General features: G+C 38.8%; 1 protein-coding gene across 3 annotated transcripts in view; it reads right to left on the bottom strand.

Moving 5' to 3' along the window:
* Nucleotides 1-1603: 1603 nt before the first annotated feature.
* Nucleotides 1604-19682, bottom strand: part of RSRC1 (arginine and serine rich coiled-coil 1) — a 305589-nt gene continuing 287510 nt past the window's right edge. For all 3 annotated transcript variants that reach the window (XM_019532657.1, XM_019532655.1, XM_019532656.1), the window contains 3 exons: nucleotides 5824-5930; nucleotides 3547-3693; nucleotides 1604-1860 (listed from right to left, as the gene is read on the bottom strand). In XM_019532657.1, coding sequence (XP_019388202.1) covers nucleotides 1768-1860; nucleotides 3547-3693; nucleotides 5824-5930 — 347 coding nt within the window. In that variant the 3' untranslated portion in view covers nucleotides 1604-1767. The remainder of the gene's footprint in view (nucleotides 1861-3546; nucleotides 3694-5823; nucleotides 5931-19682) is intronic.

Below are 19682 nucleotides of genomic sequence, written 5' to 3'. Positions count from 1 at the left end.
CGCTAGGAATAATATTCTTTCAACAATGAATCATTTTGAAAAAATTAAAATACCTTGTAAAATTGTAAAATTCAATTGTGAAATGAAAGCTTCCTCATAAATAAAAATCATTACAAATTATAGGACTGTGAAATGTTGGAAATGCAGATATATGGCTTGCAAGTGGCATGGATGTTGAATATTATACAGAAGAGATGAAGAAATAAATTAAAACATAACAGTAAATGAGAAATAAAACAACGCAAGTAATAGATCATTTTTTAAAATATTCATTTCAGCTATGATTCTGAAAGTCATGTCAATTTTTTATTCTGGGTGTAGGGGATTTGGCATAGTTAAAAGTAAAAAGCAATTTTAAAATGTCTTAGTGAGACTTTGTTTTAAAAAAGGAACTGCCTTCCAACATATTTTCTTTTTCTCTCCTAAAAGAAGGCCTCCTCTGTGTCCATTAATCTACCCAAAATTTTCATTACCTCTTTTGCACAGGTCTATACCAAAAAGAGAGGCAATGAAGAAAAGTGTCTGTATTTGTCCATGCAAAGATGTAGTTCAGTACAGGTCATTTCCAAGGTCCCCAAGACAATGCTTATTGTTATCTTTCTTAACAAATATATATTTACTACAGACATACTAGGCACCTTAAAAGAACTCTTTTTTTTGCATTTCATTTTGTAGCTGTCCGTGTGGTTTGTTGAAGAATGAATGGAATTTTAGATTTGGTTTTGAAATATACTCATTGGGTTCACCAGAGGGAACAAGAAAAAATAGTAATCTTTTGAGTTACTTCCCCTCACTCTATCAAAACTATAACTTTATCATTTGTTCATGAGCCAAATGCTACCCAGATGTGACAACCCTTCTTTGTTTTAGAGGCCCACATAGCTAACTGGAAACCTTCATTCCAAAACGCTCACTCTAAGTTTGAGAACTGGGCAGGCCATTAGTCTTGTTCAATGTACTTCTGTAGCAGTGCACACAGCAATATATAAATCACTTTCCCTTAATAGGTCAAAGACAAAGCTGACCTCTTCAGAATGCTAATCTCTTGAGTTTGTTTAAAATTCTTTAGGAAATGTATTTCTTCAAAGCTGTTAAATCTGTACAAATTTGGTTTAAAAAAAGTTAGCTACATTATTTATCTCACACACTTACTGGATTGGAGGAGCCTGATAAGATACAGGAGAGGATCTAAATTCAACATTTCTTTCCATCGAAAATCACATCCTGTACTCCTACTCCAGCAGAGGTGGAATATACTAACAAGGAGTCAGGATAAGGCAAATGCAGACAGTAGGATGCACTAATTCAGCCCATCCCTTTAGCAGCCTCTGCTGGCAGGATACTTGTAGAGATCCAGACTTAGAAGCAGGAGGCAAGGCAAGAGTGGCAACATCATTTTCCAATTTTGGTCTGAATTCCTCTTGGGGTACAAGAAGCTTTAATGGCCTAGGGAGGTATAATTTATTCTCCTCTGGTCCAATACAGTAAGTCTGGTCTTTGACAGTCTCACTTTTTCATTCACCTTTAAAGTGTTACCTATATATAAATTGTTCTAAATAATGAACGCAAGTATCTCATCAATGAATAAACAGAAGGTAATATGTGAGAGTAACTGATTTGTTTCTAATTCAAACGAAACATTTCATTTTTTTCTTCTTACAACTCATATTCAGAATTTAACATCTCTTAAAAAGTAAAACTACAGGTGTATGGTAGAAGTTTATTAGCATTCATGGAGAATTCTGTATAACATTTACTGTAAGTTGTTCAAGCCACTGGGCTGCCCATCAACCTTTCTTGCCGAAGAGCAATCAACCTCTGGAACCACTTTTCCTCTGCTTCTGCCTTCTCAATAAATAGCTGTAAGAGGGGAGGGGAGGGGGGAGAGAGAAAGACACAGCTACTTTTAACCTTCTGTTGTTGATCTGGGTTTGCTAAAACTGCTCAGTATACTGATACAGATACTGCATATTTCACTCATGTCAAAAGAAACATCCTGCCCACTTCCAAAAAAGAAAATTAAATGAAAAATCTATATTAATATAGCGTTAAGATTAAGATTGCAATCAATGAAAAAAAAAATATCAAGAAATTGAAAGTTAAAGTTTCCACAGCAACACATCTCTCTCATGCCGTATGGGCACTATGTCTATAGTAGGTGTATTTAGTACAGTCAAACAAAACACTAGATGTGTGCAATGTGTCCATCTGAATCATTGCTGTCAAAGTTTTAACTTGGATTTCTTTACCTTTGCATGACAAAAAAGTCAAAACCAATATTGCACTATTACAGTTCTTTGTATTAAATATAATTACATTGTGCTGTGGATACAACTAGAAAACCACAGCTGCATATTGAAATAATGGCAAAAACTTGGAAGGACCCATTAGCAGATGTAAAACACACAAGCAAGGAATTCCACTTGACCACAGCACCTAAAATGCATTAGTCAACTTTCATTTTGATACAGGATGAGGCTTACATGGGATGTGCATTAGTTCAAATGGAATTCCCAGACCCAGAGGTGAGGTCAAGGTAGGCAAGTTGCACCACTATCTAACGCAGGATAAAAAAAACATTCACAATAATCTTGTGCAAATCTGTGTGTGAACACCTTTACTTCAATTTAAAAGCATTCACAAAAGATTTGAATCAATATAAGTACATCTCTTTAAAAGTTTCAACTTACTTTAAACATGTCACAAAAATGTACGTATTTTTTCAGGGACCTCAGCAGGGTGGAACAGGACTAATTTTAGGCTTTGATAAGTGAGGTGTTCTGGATTAGACTAGTTGGTCTACTGTCAAACCACACAAACCTGCAGTTATTTCCCCTGAAGGCTTAAAGAGGAACTTTAGTGTCACTGTTTTAGCTTACTTTGGTGTTTCTTTATGCTAATTCTATGCCACTCTAAACATTTAGGAATTTGGGGACAATTTAAATCTTTCATTAGATGAACTGAAAAAAGTTTATATATTTTAATATATTAACTGGAGATATGATCTACAAGGGAAACCTATTATCCTTAGAAAAGGGGTCAAATAATGGAAAAATCATGAGGACAAAGAAAATATCATACAACAGAGAAAACTTCTCGACTAACTGGGCCATGGTTCTCACTCCAATCTTAACGCTCCCATACAAGTTTTAAATTTCTCACCAAGTTTCTTTTTCTTTAAAAATGGCAGAAATCATAGCAAATTTTGAAGCATTTTTGTTTTACTGTGCAGTATCATTCAATTCAGCCAACACCAGTAACAGCAACAATATTGTACATCTTGGCTAAAAGGTTTTTTAAATGAAAAACTTTAAAAAAATGCAAAATGACCATCACATTCACTATGAAATTTCACTTTTTTTCAGAATTCTAGTGGGCCCATATCTTAGCACTTTTCTTCTGTAGTTTATGGGTTATATGAACCTTTTCACAGGAATGGCAAACTTGTTAGTAAATGATCTTTGGACTCCAGGTCATGTGACCTTGCCTCTGCCCAATCAACTGTTAGTGTTATTCCAAGGCTGCAGTAAATATCAACTTTCTTACATTTGGATGTGCTAAAGAGTTGTCATCTTGGTACTTGATGGCAGTAGGAATGCTGGTAGTTGCTATTTCTTTTTCAGTATTAGATGCATCAGCAGTTCCCATTCCTAAAGTTGCAGGTTCGTATTTTAATTCAACAGGTTCTGTTGACTAAAAGAAAAAAAAATCACCAGTCTTTTAGAAAAAAAAAATCAGTCTTTTAGAACACTTTGCAGAATTACAATATCATAACTTAGCACTTAGTTCTCTTCACTTGTTCAAAATATATCCATTTAGTAACTGATTCACACAACAATCACGGTCATTACCAAGGAACCTGGTTTGCCATTATAAAAAAAAAATCACAAATTCTCTGATAAAAAAATTTCAAAATCCAGGTTAAAATTAAATGCCTCCCACAGCCACGCTGGTGTCCCTCACTCCCCACCCCCACAGCCCCCCAGCTACAGCCTCTATCCCCCCCAGCCGTGCTGGAGGGGGCCCCCAGCTGCCAGGACTATGGGGTCAGGGACCCAGGTCTGCAGTCCCCTGCCCCCAGTGGAAGGCAGCAGCTGCTACAGCAGGAGCACAAGCTGGCTCCCCCCTGCTGCTGCCTGCTGCAGGCTTGGGCAGGGGCAGCTCCCAATGGCAGCATGCACTCTTGGGGATCAGGGGGGACTTGTGCCCCCCCCGATCTGTGTGGGGGTGGAGGCAGGGTGGATGTGCACTGCTCTCATGCATGCAGAGGAAGTCTGGCCAGGGCAGCATGGAGCTTGCAGTGGCAGGCAGCTTTCGTGCATGGCCCTGCTGTGCCCTGTTGCACCAATCACACACGCTGCACTCTGGAGAGCGGGGAGAGGGCAGTAGGGCGGGGAGCAGTGTTTGCGACCCAGGGTTTGCAGCTTGTCTGCTCTTCACCACAGTGCTCGGCCACCTGCAAATCCCCGTCGCTCCTGACCAGCTGCAAACCCCTCCTCCTGGCCAGAATGCCCGGCCCGGGAGTGCCCAAGCTAGCTGGGGGCTGAGGGAGCGGGGAGGTTTGCAGCCAGCCAGGAGTGGCACGGGTTTCCAGCCAGCCAAGCACTCCAGCCAGAAGTGGGGAGGCTGCAAACCCACTTCCAGCCAGAGTGCCTGGCTGGCTGCAAACCTCTCTGCTCCCCCAGGCCCTAGCCAGCTTCCCCCCCAGCCCTGCCCCGCAACCCCCAAGGCCCGCTTACCTCCAGCAAGAAGAGTGAGCTTGAAGCAGCCTCTGGTAAGTGAGTGTGTTGGGCCCTGCCTTCCCCTCCTGGCAGGGTTGAGGGTTTCCCTGCCCCTTTTGCAAACACCTCTTGTAGGCTAGAACTCTGTCAGCCTGCAGAGCTCTTTGCAAAAGGGGGAAATCCATGGGTTACTCTTCTAAAAGGAAAAATCCATGTTTTCTCTCATAAAATTGGGAAATCCGTGGTTTTCTGTTTTCCGTGGGAAAAAGAAAACCAGGATCCCTGGTTATTACCTATATATTTTTGAGAACAGTTAATGGGAATTGCCTGGGCAAGTAATATGAAACAGGAAAGAAGATACTCCCAAATATGCAGGTGAAAGAGTAAAGCTGCAGTTTTGTATTAGATCACATTTGTTCAAAAGCTGTGCAATCTTTTAAAGTAAAGAAATAATAAAATAATTGCGGAAAAGTGAGGATTATAAACATTTCATTGTCGCAATCAAACCATCATTTGTTTATGACCTTTGCTGACAAAGGCAAAAGAGTCCGGCTTCTGAAGAAAGACTCAATGGCAAGGAGTAAGGCCACAACTTTCAGAACTGGATGTATTTAGTTAAGCTCCTAAAGTCACTTTCAGGCCCTGGCTCCCAGGCATGCAGAGCCTTCTGACATCAGGACACTTATTTCAGTGAATAGATATGGTTCTAATATTTAGTTGCTGTCACTCAAGTTTAACGTTATTGGTGCTTGAAGAACTCGCTACCTTTGCCTGAAGATTCCTCTGACCCATGCTTCTACTTTGACTTTTAAATCTCTGGGTTTTGAAATAATGACTTAAAAAAAGGTTCTAAAAAACCCAATTACAAAACCTGGTTTTGACTTTCCTGTCTTTTTGACAATATATTCTACCCAACTCCAAACAGTCACAACTCCTGACGTTGATTTTGACATTGCATCAACCAGGTAGGTACATTTTTGTCTCAACCCCAATTGTGGGAGTTAAGATTGCTAATGTGAAGTGTGAATCGAAGCTGTTAATGCAGCAGCTTCTATTAGGCACCCATGGGGTTATACACAATGATGGGATATTGCGAACTTACCTTTTTGACTTCTTTACTTGATCTAAATGTCTGTGGAACAAAGGAGTCGCTTTCAATAGCTTCAATTTCTTTTACTCGTTTTACTTGTTCTACTAGGGTGGCTTGGTCTACAAAAGAGGGTATAATGTCAGCATACGTTAGTGTAAGCTTATGATCAATGCTGTGCCCAAGCAATACTCACTGAATATATTTTACTACTTATGAAATATATACCAGAAAAGCCTTCTAATGCATGCTGAAATATTCTGTTATATAGAAACATCCATACTTTATTAAGAACAACAGGAGTAATTAGGCTATTATTGCTTAATGTGTGATGTCATTCATGATGTCGCCATAAAATTTTCTTATAGAAGCCCATACAGGATAACTGCAGATCTGCAGCATGTAGATTTACTGGAAAAAAAACAAGGGATCTTGAATGCTCAGGGTGTATACCTCTGAAGTGTTAAAATACTACTATTAATTCTAGCTTGAATTTGACTTTGATGTTAGTACAGTCTTCTGCCTGTCAACCTTCTCCTCCTCCTCCTGTGGAATTATTTAAAGTCATGTATCACCAACATTAATGTCTTTGATTGATATAGCCAAAATACTGAAAGCAAATTAGTTATATAATTCCCCTCTACATAAAATTCTCAAATGTTCTGTATGCTGTTTTGATAATCAGTTGTTTACATCATGTGGCTGTGTTGACAAATAATTTCAGCTTGCTTGTTTAATTGTGAGAGTAAATTTTCCCTGCAATATTGGAAGACTTCAATTCATTGTGAGGCTCTCAAATGATTGCATTTTGTACAAAAAAATGTTACAAAATCGTATCTTCTGTTAGGTACCTGCAAAAAGCACAGCTTCAAATTTTATTTTGAAGAGACTACACCTTATTGTGATGCATCGCGTACTACTGGAGCCCTATAACAAGAAATACACAAAACCTATATGCTCAGCTATCATCAGGCAAATATTTTTTCTATTGACCTTTAGACACAATGCCATTAAGCTGTAACTGGTAAGAATCAGAAAGGAAATACTAAAGCAGGGTTTTACATATTCGAGGTCAAATCCATGCTCTACTTTACCAAAACAGAGATGTCTTAAAACTTCTCATTAAAAAGGGGATTGGAAATTAAAGCTGAGCAACCCTCCAATATCATCTTCTTTATGTTATATTTAAGACTTTTAATACTTTGTTTGAACAAAGTAAAAAAAAAAAGTAAATTTACATATATGGACGTACCAGAAAAAGTCTAATACAAGCCATGACCCAAGTGAGATATGCTTGAGTGGATACCAGCTATTAAAAATAGATAAGAATATAACCTTCCTCCTCACGATACACACTGAAAAACATTTATACTACTTGGAAAGTTTTGCTTTCGGTGAAGAAGAGACTGCTTTATTAAATGTTCTGAGATTCCTGTACTGTTTAGATATTTGCTGAAAGTTTCTCAAAATGCATGCAGCATTTCATTCATACATTCAATTCACTTCATGATAGAGATGCAACACCATCCACCAGTCTTTCACAGCCCATAACCAAAATGCCATTAGCTGTAAGGATAGGTCTATGTTGCTACCTGCACCTAGGTCCATTCTTTAGCCCAAACCTACTCACTGTTTACAGTGAAAACCCCTCAGCTCACCCCCACACAGCAGTCCAGCCCATCCCCACCAGTTTCAGGGCCAGAGCTCCAGCTTCAATATAACCCAGCCTTCCTGCACAGTACGGGCGACCCTTGCCATTTGTGGGGGACATGTTCTCGTATCCCCTGCAAATGGCAAAATCCATGAATAAGGCACTGTGCTCATGAACACAATGACCCGGCAGCTAGAGGGGATGGGACAGGGCTCTGGCGGTCACGGCCGGAGCGTGGCAGTGGTGGTGGCGGTGGCGGGAGCCCAGTGGCAGGAAGTGCAGAACTCCCGAGGAGCTCCTGTAAGTGCATAAAGTGCATTTAAAGTGTGGGTTCGGCATTCACAATATTTGAACCCACAAATGCCGAACCTGCGAATAGCAAGCATTTCCTGTACTCTTCCACAGATATAACAAATCTGCCACCAGTCCTTTTGTATCCCGTTCTTGTCTCTACTGCCTGTAATGACAACCAGGCACAGTAGAAAAGACAATTAATGGGGCTGATTCCTAGAAAGGTCCATTTGAGTTTCCTATTCCTATTCTTTTGGGAATCCATTTGTTGAATACTTGTCTGTCCTGTGCTTCTTACATGCTGCCACTGCAAAGTAATACAGACAGGGAAAACTGCTTTGGTGACTGGGGGCAGTTTAGGACAAGTTATGTCACCTCAAAATAGAGTAGTAGTCAGGTCCTAGAACAGAGTCTTCACTTACTCCAGAAGAATCTGCAGTGATCTGGGTGTGCCTTAAAAGCAGGATTATGATGAAATTCCTTTATTACAAGGAAAATGCAAAAGTGGAATGAGAGGTTTGATGCTCTTCACCACTAGTTCAGAACGTAGTGATCTGCCAAGTCATGGACAGAGATGGCCAGGTATAGTTTGCAGGACAAGAGATAACCAAGGTGGCTCTGCTTGATGCAGTGATAATAAAGACCAGGTATATGCTTGAGAAACAGTGACCCTGAGACAGAAAGGATGCTTTTTGGTGCTTGGAAGAAGGTTTTTTCATAAAAGGTCCTGCTTCTGTGCTAGTCCTTCCAACAGCCTGCATGTGAATTGAAATGTTTTGATTATGATCGTTGACTCTGATATAGATAAAGTTTTGTATTCAATGAACTCCTCCAAATAATATTCCTGAGGTGAGGTACACACTACAAATTCCCTTTGATCCTTTTCATGGCCAGTGAAGATATACATCCTGCTCTACACACAAACTGCTAAATCCAGATATATACAGCAAACGTATCATTGCTTTTTAATTTCCTGGAAAAAATAAAACCACTCCATTCTCTTAGGCAATTCAATGGAAACTAGCCTCAGACAATATTTAAATGATGACTGAATGAAAGTTAAGATGAACAAAAAACATAGAGTAGCTGTCCAATACCCAGGTACAAGAAGTACAAATTTCATAACTTCATTTTCATCAGCCAAGTATTACAAAAACATTTTTCTAAATAATGACTACTTTGTTTCTTTCCTCACATTAACATTTAAAAGAAGTGTTTGTGCAGGTGCCTCTCTCATTTCTGGTTCTGCCTCACACTCAGTTTACAGCGCTCCTGATCTTTCCTAGCTGGTCCCAGGTACAGCTGCAGTGGCAGTAAAATCTGGGCTCTACCCATGTGGCTAAGGTTATATACTATTTATATGTTAACTGACTTTTTCTCTCCATCAAATTTGCTTTTGAATATTATCTATTATGTTTATTATGGTAATATCCTGTGACCAGTCAAGAAGGGGACTCCAGTTTGCTAGGCACTGTACATACACAGAGAAGAAGTCGACAGCCCTTGCAGTGAAGACCTTTCTGTAATAGACAAGACAGACAGAAGGTAGGGAAAGATGGATCATGAGTGTCTGGCAAGTGTCATACTGGTTCCACAATTTTTTTGTTATGAAATTATTTGTGCTCACAGTTCCATCCGAACAGATAAGGTAAATGGCAAGAGAAGGGAAGGAAGAGAGGCCAATATACCTGGACATGCCAAATATGCATAAAAGCTATATATTGATCATTTTACTCAGATAAGTGCAGAAAACAATGCATCTGAAAAGCAATTCTGTAACAGCCTCAAGTAATGTACTCATATCTGTTGTCCTAATAATCTAAATCTAATTCAAGTTGAGAATGAGATTTTCACTGTTTCTTTTAATAACTGAAAAATATTGTATAGGCACTAACATCTTAGAAAAGCTAAACTACGCTAATTCTCTTAGTTCATAATTTTAATAAATATGATGATTGGAAACCAAATGAAATAAACATTTGCCTTGCTAAACAAACACTATATAAACCCATAAAACACTCATGTCCCAGAAAGTCTATAGGGCTTATTTTACTACTGTAAGAACAGGGATTAAAGTTTTTAAAAGATGCTAATCTGATCAAAGTAGAGTGCAGAGGCGCACAGTGCCTATAACTCCTATCTTTTTACAGGAGCTTTGAGTTCTTCAGCAGTAGTCCAAAAGTGGATACTGACAGTTGGGAAGGGGCCTGAACAAAGATGCGCTTGCACAGAAGGAAGGCAGAATACACTCTGGTACCACTGTGACAGTGCAGTAGAAAATCAAGAAAAATAGATGATTCAACAGATTTCAGAGAGAATGGAGATGAATGCAGATTTAAAAGTTCAGTTGCTCAATTCCTGTATGATGCATCTACCACAGTATTTAGCCTTTTATGGTATATTACATGAATTAGATACAAACCCATAGTAATGACAAGTTACTAAGAGAAACAAAAGCACTGAATGTTTTTAGAATTACATTAGTGATATTAACTTGGTGAAAATGGACGGGAAGGAAGCATAATCCATTACTGTATGATATTTTTGACAAACACATTATTGGTAGATAAAATGACTTCCATATGTTACTTGTCAGATGTCAGTAGAAAGGATATGCATTTCATAGTAAAATCAAAAATAATGGAGTCAGAAAGCTAAGAGGCTACAGACAAAAAAAAATCAATACTAACTCATTGCACAGCAAGTCCTTTTACTGTGGACCTACTGAAAAATACAAAACTAAATATTGTATTGGTGATTGTTGATGGCATTTTTTATAAATAGGCTAGCTCTTATTTCTATGATAAGAATTGCAATTAAACTCATTTTACAAACAATTATCCTTTTAGTTTATTATCAAAGGAGAGAAAAAGACAAATACACAGAATAATACTTAATAAAACTGTACGATACAATTGGGAAGTCTTTCATGTGATGATCTTGTTTTAGTCCATCTGCTCAAATCATCAGAGTATCAACACAATTATTGTAGCAATGCTGCACTAAAAACAGCAGGTGGCATTATCCTACAAGTTAAGGGTATTCAAGCCCCAAGCCCTCACACCACCTAAAAGCAAGACAACAGAAGAAACAATTATCCTGGTCTGTCCCCCACCCCCTGAAATCCCAACAATTCCAGCACCTGATTATCCCTCTTTGTTTCACATTTTCCTCCTCCTGAATTCCACCTGGAATTTTAAAAGCCGTAAAACCCAATTCTTCAAAATTATTAACATTTTGTAAACCATCCACAAATCTGCCTTAAGCACCTCATTTTATTGCAAATAGTTTTCCTTGGGTAACAGTAATACTGCTGCACCCTTCACTAAAATAAACTATAAAAATAAACTGATCTTTATGTGGTGCTAACCAAATGTAAGTGGCTATTCTTAAAGGGTTTCTGATGAAAGAATAATACAATGTAAGTATATTCCTAGACAGTGTTTCATGTTTAACTGCCTGGATACTATGGTAGGGCCTACTGTCACATGTTTTTAATTAACTTATTAAAAATCCATTCTATAAAAGTTTTATAGAAAAACACTTTTCTGATCCTTTGTTTATAAGTTATTTTCAGCTAAAAAGAACTAAATGATTATACAATGAAACAGCTCAAATCCAAACTTCTGTCAAATAGATTAAATGAACCAAGTGAAAACAGAGAAAAATACCCCTTGCTTTTAGTTACAGTAAGCTTAAGGTTTACTTGTAACACTGCAGAATTTTCAGAGAGAAACATGATATTCACATTTACAGTGTCTTTTAAATACCACACATCTTTAGTAAATCAATGCAAAGGTTCCTCAAAGGACAAAACAAGAATTGTATGAAAAAAAGACAACAACAGGCTTCTGGAACAAACCAATATATGCCAAGTAATGTGAACTTTTGTCTAAATTAGAGAGGAAAGGCAAAGCTGCATGACTTAGACATTTGTGACATTAACAGTTATTAACAGACATTAACAAATTAAAATACTGTAAACTAAATTAGACAAAAAGGTAGTAGTGTAAGGAAAATTTCTGCACTGGCAATAGGATTGTGGAGAATAGCCTATCTTTACCATCTCTAAGGCGAGGTTCAAAAAGCCCAAGGCAGAATCAGTCTGAATTACCTGGTTTTGTGGAAGTGGTATAGTTCTGATCACAACACACATTCGTTCTTGGGGGGGGGGGGAAGTATGTGTGCAAATTTTAGACTGGTTCTGCCATTTTAAAACCAGTCTGAGAGACAAATTTTTGTTCTGTCACTGGTTTTATGCGCCAAACTTCTGTTCTGTTATGGGTATAGACTGGTTTCCAATCACTTATACCAGTAAAAGTATAATGTCTGTACCTGTCCTAAATGTTATGCATATCACCTTCCACATTCTTAGGTGGCACACTGAGGAAGCACATGCTTCCCCCATGACAATAACACCAGCCAGAGGCTCACCACACATTTCCTGTGAAGGAGAACTTCTGCAAAGGCCTCCACACTACGGGTGAAATGTACCTCAAAAGCAAACGGCTGTCCTGTGCTAAAGGTCTGTTCCCACTGATTGCCAGTGAAGAGTAATCCACCAAGCCACGTAATAACTACAATTTTAACATTTTCTTAATAAAGTTTTAAATCCATCTTTGCCAATGCCAGCCATGATTCACATAAAAGCCAGATGATTATGTACAAATTTTATTGTAGTTCAGTTCTGCATCTCTTCTCTAACACTTCAGCTAGGGAGGTAACAGTGGTGTAATCTGTAGAATGGGCTCTTGTCACGGGAATGAGTCCAACTAATTCAATGAAAAGAAACTGGCTCAGTCTAAGCCAAGATTTTTTTTTAAACTGTTTAGCTAAATGTTAAAGTGTCCGTAATATTAAGAAATAATGACTTTCTACAGAAGTTCAGAACAGCTGTCTTGATTGTACAGGTGTGTTTATTCTGGTGCAAAGTTTGTATGTTATAAACTCTGAGTTGCTGTGGTCTGTTTGGGTATATTTCTGGGCTTTCTCAGGGTAACATTCTGTGCTAAATTACATCCGAAATATCTCCACCAACATTTATCGAATAATATGTTAGCTTCAGTAAAGGCAGAATCTGGAACCAAGATTTTAAACGCCGATTTTCTTTATTATGCCATTTTGATGGCTACAGTACAAGAAGGGATACATTTAATATGCTGAAAATCATGGAAAAAGCTGTTAGATGTTTATAAAATTTCCTGAAGCTCTTGGCCCACTTATGTTGCCATTACTACAAAAATACTCTCATGTTATTTTCTTTTTGTGATTTTGCAGGTCTAAAAAGTAGTTAATTTTCTAAATTGACAGAAACAAACAAAAGCCCACTCCAAAATGAGCAACCATGGCTTGAGGCTATATATTTCATTTTTAAACCAAAGCAGCATTTTACTGCCAACTTGTATTTTTCAACTTTAACTACACTGATTCAAACAACATCACTATAATTTAATTTTCATTTTGTTTTTAAGCAAATCTGGATACTTATTTTCTCCCCCAAGGAAGCATCAATGCATCAAGGAGAAAAAAAGAAAGCAATTCATAAAGAAACAACATCATAGGAATCTCAAAGGATCTAAGTTTTGAAATCAACTGCTATATAAATCAAGAACCTTTGAGTTTCTCTTGCAGCTAAATGTTTATATTGGCATTGAATTGTTATTTTTAAATCCACCCAGTTTTCTGTGTATTTTTAAAAACATATATATTTTTAATAAACAAAGAAAAAGTCACTATCAGCTAATAAAGTGTTAGGAAACAACACTAATATGTTTAAAGCTGCTGGATGTTTGCCTTGTTTAATAGACAGAGTAAAAGAAACCAGTTTTAGTTGCTCCAGATTAAAAAGACAGAATACAGACTCCACTACTGCTGTTGGCTGTCTATTTTAATTTTGGAATTCTTATTGACTCTAATTAAAATTCTATAGATGGAAGAGCTGTATGTTTCTAAGGAACTAGCCAGTGAATGCTGTCTGCCAGCCATCTCCAAACACCCCATAACCACACACAACCAGCCTGTCAGGAGAGCTAATGCAGACATTGCAGGGCACACCACATTTGTCACTGTGGCTAATATCAGAGATACGCAGCTCTTTTTTCTCAGCACACAAAAGCAAGATATGTAATTCAATGCTCAATTTACCCTTGTCTCGTAGGAGATTTTTCCCCGCTAATTGATAGAAATTAAGCCATTAATCAAGCCACTAGCCATCATTCAAACCAGGGAAGATGAATACAAACTTTCATCATAACCACCTTCCCCATTTTAGTGTTCATTAGCATTAATTTTTAATGCAATTATGCTATTCTTTTACGCTGAGCTCATAAATTACTGCTCTTTTGTTGCTGGTTGGCCTTGTAAAATCCAAGGTAATGCTTTGTGCTCTGATCTTAAAGGCAATTACTGGGTTCTTCTATCTTTTATATATCTCTATATCCCCAATAACCTTTATAGAATATGTACACATTTGTGAGTATATATATTTATTATAATAATTTGTATATATTAAATGTATACACAATTCTGTTTTACACACATGCACATAGATAAAAGAATTCCCACGTACAGCCATACATAATAGGGATATAAACACTGTATCAGGATAATGGAACCTAATAAAAGCTTTTAAAAGGAGAACAAAGCATTCTTATGTATATATAATATATAAACATGCAAAGAGAGGTATGAAATGCACAATGGTGAATAGAGGAGGAACACTTGAAGAATTTGGGAAGTACCTATCAACAGATACATACTGGATTGGATAGCTGAAATTCTGCAGGGATCTGTAACTTTGGATCCTGAGTTTTCATTTCTGCTTTAAAAAGTCCTGTTTACATTAGAAAATCAGCTACTGCACATATACAGTGATTTCTTTCCTATGTGTAGTAACATCAAAAGATTATTTATGAGATATTGTGCTTAATATGCGCATATTAACAGTTCCACAGTACTGTGCACTGACACGTGGAACCATTAGGATGCTTGGTGTCAATGAATTGTAGCTGTCATACTTTTATTATAGTCCATGCAGCGGTACCTCAGTAACACATCAAGAAAAGCACGCAGGGCCTAAATACACTCTGAGCCACTCTCAAAGCATTAACTATTATGTAAGATAGGTAAAAGAAAAAACGAATTTGCAGTAACAAGAGAGTTGGACTTTTCCTACTGTTTTAAATAAATCAGGTCAGCTCTATTGCTGGTGTGTGGAGCTGTGCTGAGTTACACCACCTGAGGATCTGCACCGGAGTCAATAAAATACACATTTAAATCACATTTAATGTTGATTTTAGTTAGCCCAACCAAGAAAGTTCTCAGCTAAGGCAGACACTCCTCCCACAGATTGTCTGGTTTCTCAAGTAAATACTCACTCTAGCATGTGGCAAGAACATACAAAATATTGGCACAACCCTTGTGAGATCAGCCAAAAAAAAGGCTCCACACAACTGACTGTGGTTTAAGAAAATGGATGCGATTTTTGTTCAACTTGTTTTATTAAACTTTAACCAAAGAACAGTTTTCTGAACTTCCCAATTCATCCACCGTATTTCAACGCTTTCCCAAATCAGGCCTTAAAGAAACATGATTTTAGTCATAAGACTGGCCGCTACCAATATCTTCTAACTTACTCCTTCCACATGTAAAAGAATAGGGTGTCATGAGGGATGTCTCCAGTCTGTTTTAGCATTAAAGATTCCTACAAAACCGAAGAGGTAATAAAGAAGTACCAGTGGCAATATTGTTATAATGGAGTTTCCTTAGAAAATAAAACATACAACCTAATAAACTACCTATCCTTCATGTGACATTTCATTCACATTTATATTTTCTTGCACAGACCCTACAAAGATGAACAAATGCATGATGTGGAAATGCAAGTCATGTGGTAAGTTGCAGAGTCATTTGAAGAAATAAATACATTTTGTAACTCTAAAGTATCCCATCTTGGCCTAAGGAATCAAAGCTCGTTGAAGAGGTGATATTTTTTATTAGACCAACTAGGTATTTGCCAACTATGAATCCATCCACTATGGGGCTTGTAACATCTTAAATTCTAGGTGACTTCTAAACTTTGTAAAACAAAGCAAATAAATCCACAAATGGGATTCCTTCTTTCTGCCTCTGACCATGAACTAGGATGATGGGTCTAAATTATACATGTCCTTTGGTCTAAACACTCCTCGTTTCTTTGTCTATTCTTTGTATTCTTTGTCTATATGACATATGCATACTATACCACAGTAGCTGGAACAACTTTCTTTTAACCAAACATGTTTTGATGCCTTGTGATTTTACCACAATCAATCATCCTAAAACCATGGAATGGCAACCTTTATACCAGATGCTGCCAGGGATTTTTTATAATATATTATAGGCAGCCTGAAAGTTAAGGTTGCCCCAAACTTCAAATTATAAAACTTTGTTTTTAATTTTTTAATTTTCTGTCCTCCAAACTAGGTATCTCAGCTGAACACCTGCCTCATAACTGATTTTTTTTTTTTTTTGGGGGGGTGGGGGAGGGTGGGGGGTGTCAGGAAATGACTTGAAATTTGCAAGAGGGACCTTTCTGGGGGGAGGGAGGCATCTTTTGTGTTTTCCACAAAAATCTAGCCAGATCTATTCAACTTAAAAGCTTTTGAAGAAGCATATAGTTTGCACATGCCTGGTTGAAACTTACTAGATTTTAGATACTGACATTTCTTCACTAGCATGCTCGACATTCCCACAAGTCATGCGACTGCACCTGCCACACTTACAAAGCAAAGGAGTACCGTATTTGCCTCACATAGAAACCGCTGCTTTTCCCCCCAAACCAGCTGGTGAAATATGGAGGTGCATACTGTATGTGAGAAATGCAGCTCCCCAGGGGTCTGGAAATGTGGAGGGAGGGGAGCAGTGGCAGTGCTAATCACCACTGCTCTAGGATCCATGAAAGTGCTGCCACTGCTCCCCTGCTCCCAAATATCTGGACCCATGGGAAACTCTATCAGCTGAACGACCCAACCCTGTGCACCAGATAGAGCTGGCACATGTGTTAGACTTGGGGCCACATACCACGCTGAGAAAAAGTGCTTGATCCATCAGAAGTCAGGGCTGGTTTGTAGGCTGGTTTGTCTGCTGCTTTCTCTCCAGCTGTGGGGGAAGACAGGCAGTGGTGGCCACAGTTCAACTCCAGGCACCAGCCCTGTCAACCATCCCTTTCTGCTGGCACAAAGATGGGCCAGGCCTGGCAACAGACCAACCCCATGCGCCTGTCTGATCCAGCATGCTGGGTCAGCTAGAGTCTATGTGCTGGATGAGAAGCATGGCCTGCGACCTGGTGTAACCACAGTGGGCTGGCATGTGGGTTCAGTCCACTGCCAGACCTGGTCTATCCCTGCACTGGCAGAAGAGGTTCTCAGGGATGAAGCCAGGAGCTGAGATGTGGCCACTGCTGCTTCCCTCCCCCTGTCCTGTACCCCCACCAGTCAGAGAAAGCGACAGACAGAGTAGCTTGCTGCCCCAGACTGCAGGTGTGTACATCTGTTGCTGGTCATCCCGTGGCTGGGGAGACAGGCAAGCTGGCTTCAGGAATGGTTTCCCCTTCCAGTTGTGCTCCTGTGGAAAGCCAGATGCTGTCAGGAAAGTTTCAGAGGAGGTTCCCCTCCCCCTTTCCTTTAAGCTACTGCTACTCAGTTACTTACCTAAGACATTTTTTCTTTCATGCTCCTTTTCAAAAACAAGGTGCATATTATTCAGGTGTGTATTATATGCAAGACAATATGGTATTCCCCAACTCAAGGTTACAGGCAACAAACCAGACTTTCCATCCACTGCTGCTGCAGTTCATGCCCTTGTTATGGAACTAGGCACCCATATCTGTCCTTCACTTTCAGTATCTCCTGTGCTAGTGCCAGATAGGAGAGAGGATAAAACCATAACATCTGACACAGGGAAAAAAAAAAAAAAATCAGACAACACAGGGCAAGGAATCTAAAGGGACTGTAGCAAGGGGGGAAAGAAAATTATATGCGAGTATTGTGACAATGACTGTGGCATATTGGGCAAGAAATCTGCACCGAGAGCTTGTGGAGCAAATAGGGATGGGATTAGGAGCCAACTCCCTGCCTGTAAGGAAAGGTAATGAGATTGAATGAGGAATTGGGAGATGAGGGAAAGACACGGTTGAGGAGTAATCTGGGTGAATAGGAAAGAGAAAGGAGAAAGGAGCTGGGATATAAGAAGAAGATTGGGACAATGAATTGCAGGAGGAGATACCAGAAAAAGACTGATACTGGAAGAGCCCAGAGAGGGATAATGGGATGATGAACTGGTAGAGAGCAGGGAAAGACAGACTGGATGAGAATTAGGAGGAAAAACTATTTGGCACCAATTGGACAAGGAGACTGGAATTACAAGCGACAAGTCTGAAGAGCAAGGGCTGGGACTGGGTAGGTCAAAATAATGTGACTAGGTCAAGGAGCTTGGGATGGGAAAGAGAAAGGATGATGACAGCTGGAACAGATGGGAATGGGTTCAGCTTAGGGGAAATAGAGCCTGTGCCCACACTAGAGCACTGTTCTCCAGGTGCCACTTGTGGAATGTCCTCAATTCACTTTAAGAGAGAGAAACCAAACCAAGTACAAGGAAATTATACACCAAATATAACATTAAAAGAATATTATTATTATTACAAAGCACTCACTCAGAAATAATGTAATGCCAGAGCTAAGTTTGCCTCTTCAGCTCACTTAGCAGGTCAGATACCATATTTCCAAAGAACGCCTGTCCTAGTGCATAAGCTGAGGATTCTGGTCCGGCTTCTGTCACATTTCTATCTTTTCAAGCTCTCTAGCATGCATTTATCTGAGACCATCTATTCATTCATGAGAATGGGCCTTTCCATAGAAGGAACCATTCTCTCCCAGCATTTTATGGGTTTTCCTTTAAGATTAAGAGATAATCATAGGAAGTAAAGAAGACCACATAATGGTGACTCAGGACAGAAGTAGGATCTACTCACTTCCCATGTGCTTTTCATTAGTGCTACATATATACAAGCTGGTGGTACACAGAAGGCAACTGGAAAATTGAGATGAGTATGAGAGAAATCTCTTCTAAGATCTGGAATGCTCCCCCCAACTCCCTAATTCCCAATTATTATTGGAGACAACAATTATAATTAATTTCTTCTCCTCAATTATGGAGGGGACTATCATCTTGGCATATTTTCTCCACCCCCAAAATACAGGGCCCTTCAAGGCCCCTCTCCAGATGTGAAAAGGCTTTTCATTCATGTAAGGTTTGAAGATTAAAGCCTTTAGAGTATCCATCAGCTTTCTGTTTTATTTGGCATCAGTACATTAGGTGAAATAGTGTCCAAGAAAACCACGACTAAGTAGCTGACTCTATTATTACAAAAATTTCTTAATGAACCCAACTCTTCAAGGGAAGGACATGTGGTCAGACATTGCAGCAACAGTATTCAGTCTTAAACTGGTTCCTCCCAAGCATTTTTACCAAAACCATATGGGAGTGGCCAACATAGTTTTACAAAATTCTTGATCTCTCCATCTTAACACAGGAATACAGGTCAGATCTATCAGTGTTACAAAATCTATCTTACTAGAAGACTAGACTAAGCAGTCTGCTATTCCTTTCCACAGCTCTTAATGTTTTCAGAATGTCTCTGTAAAAATATATGTTTTGTTACTGTTGCATCTCCTTACCTACAGCACAGAAATAGGAAAAGGGTTTTTCAGAGATGCATTTAGAACTGTTCCATCCTCAAGAGGAGACATCCAATTCATGTGCATATTTTCCCATTAGAATTTTTACCTTTTTATGTATATTAAGATACTTTTGTTTCCAACAAAGAAAGAATTGAAAATTGAGTGGCAAAAATAAGCAGTTCCACTGAAATCAGGGAGACCTCTCACATGCCTGA

The sequence above is a fragment of the Crocodylus porosus genome, unplaced genomic scaffold (genome assembly GCF_001723895.1).
Source record: "Crocodylus porosus isolate Cpor-Errol unplaced genomic scaffold, CroPor_comp1, whole genome shotgun sequence".
NCBI classification, from domain to species: Eukaryota; Metazoa; Chordata; order Crocodylia; family Crocodylidae; genus Crocodylus; species Crocodylus porosus.
Note: the sequence above shows the minus strand (reverse complement) of the source record. Positions and strands in the feature narration are given on the sequence as shown.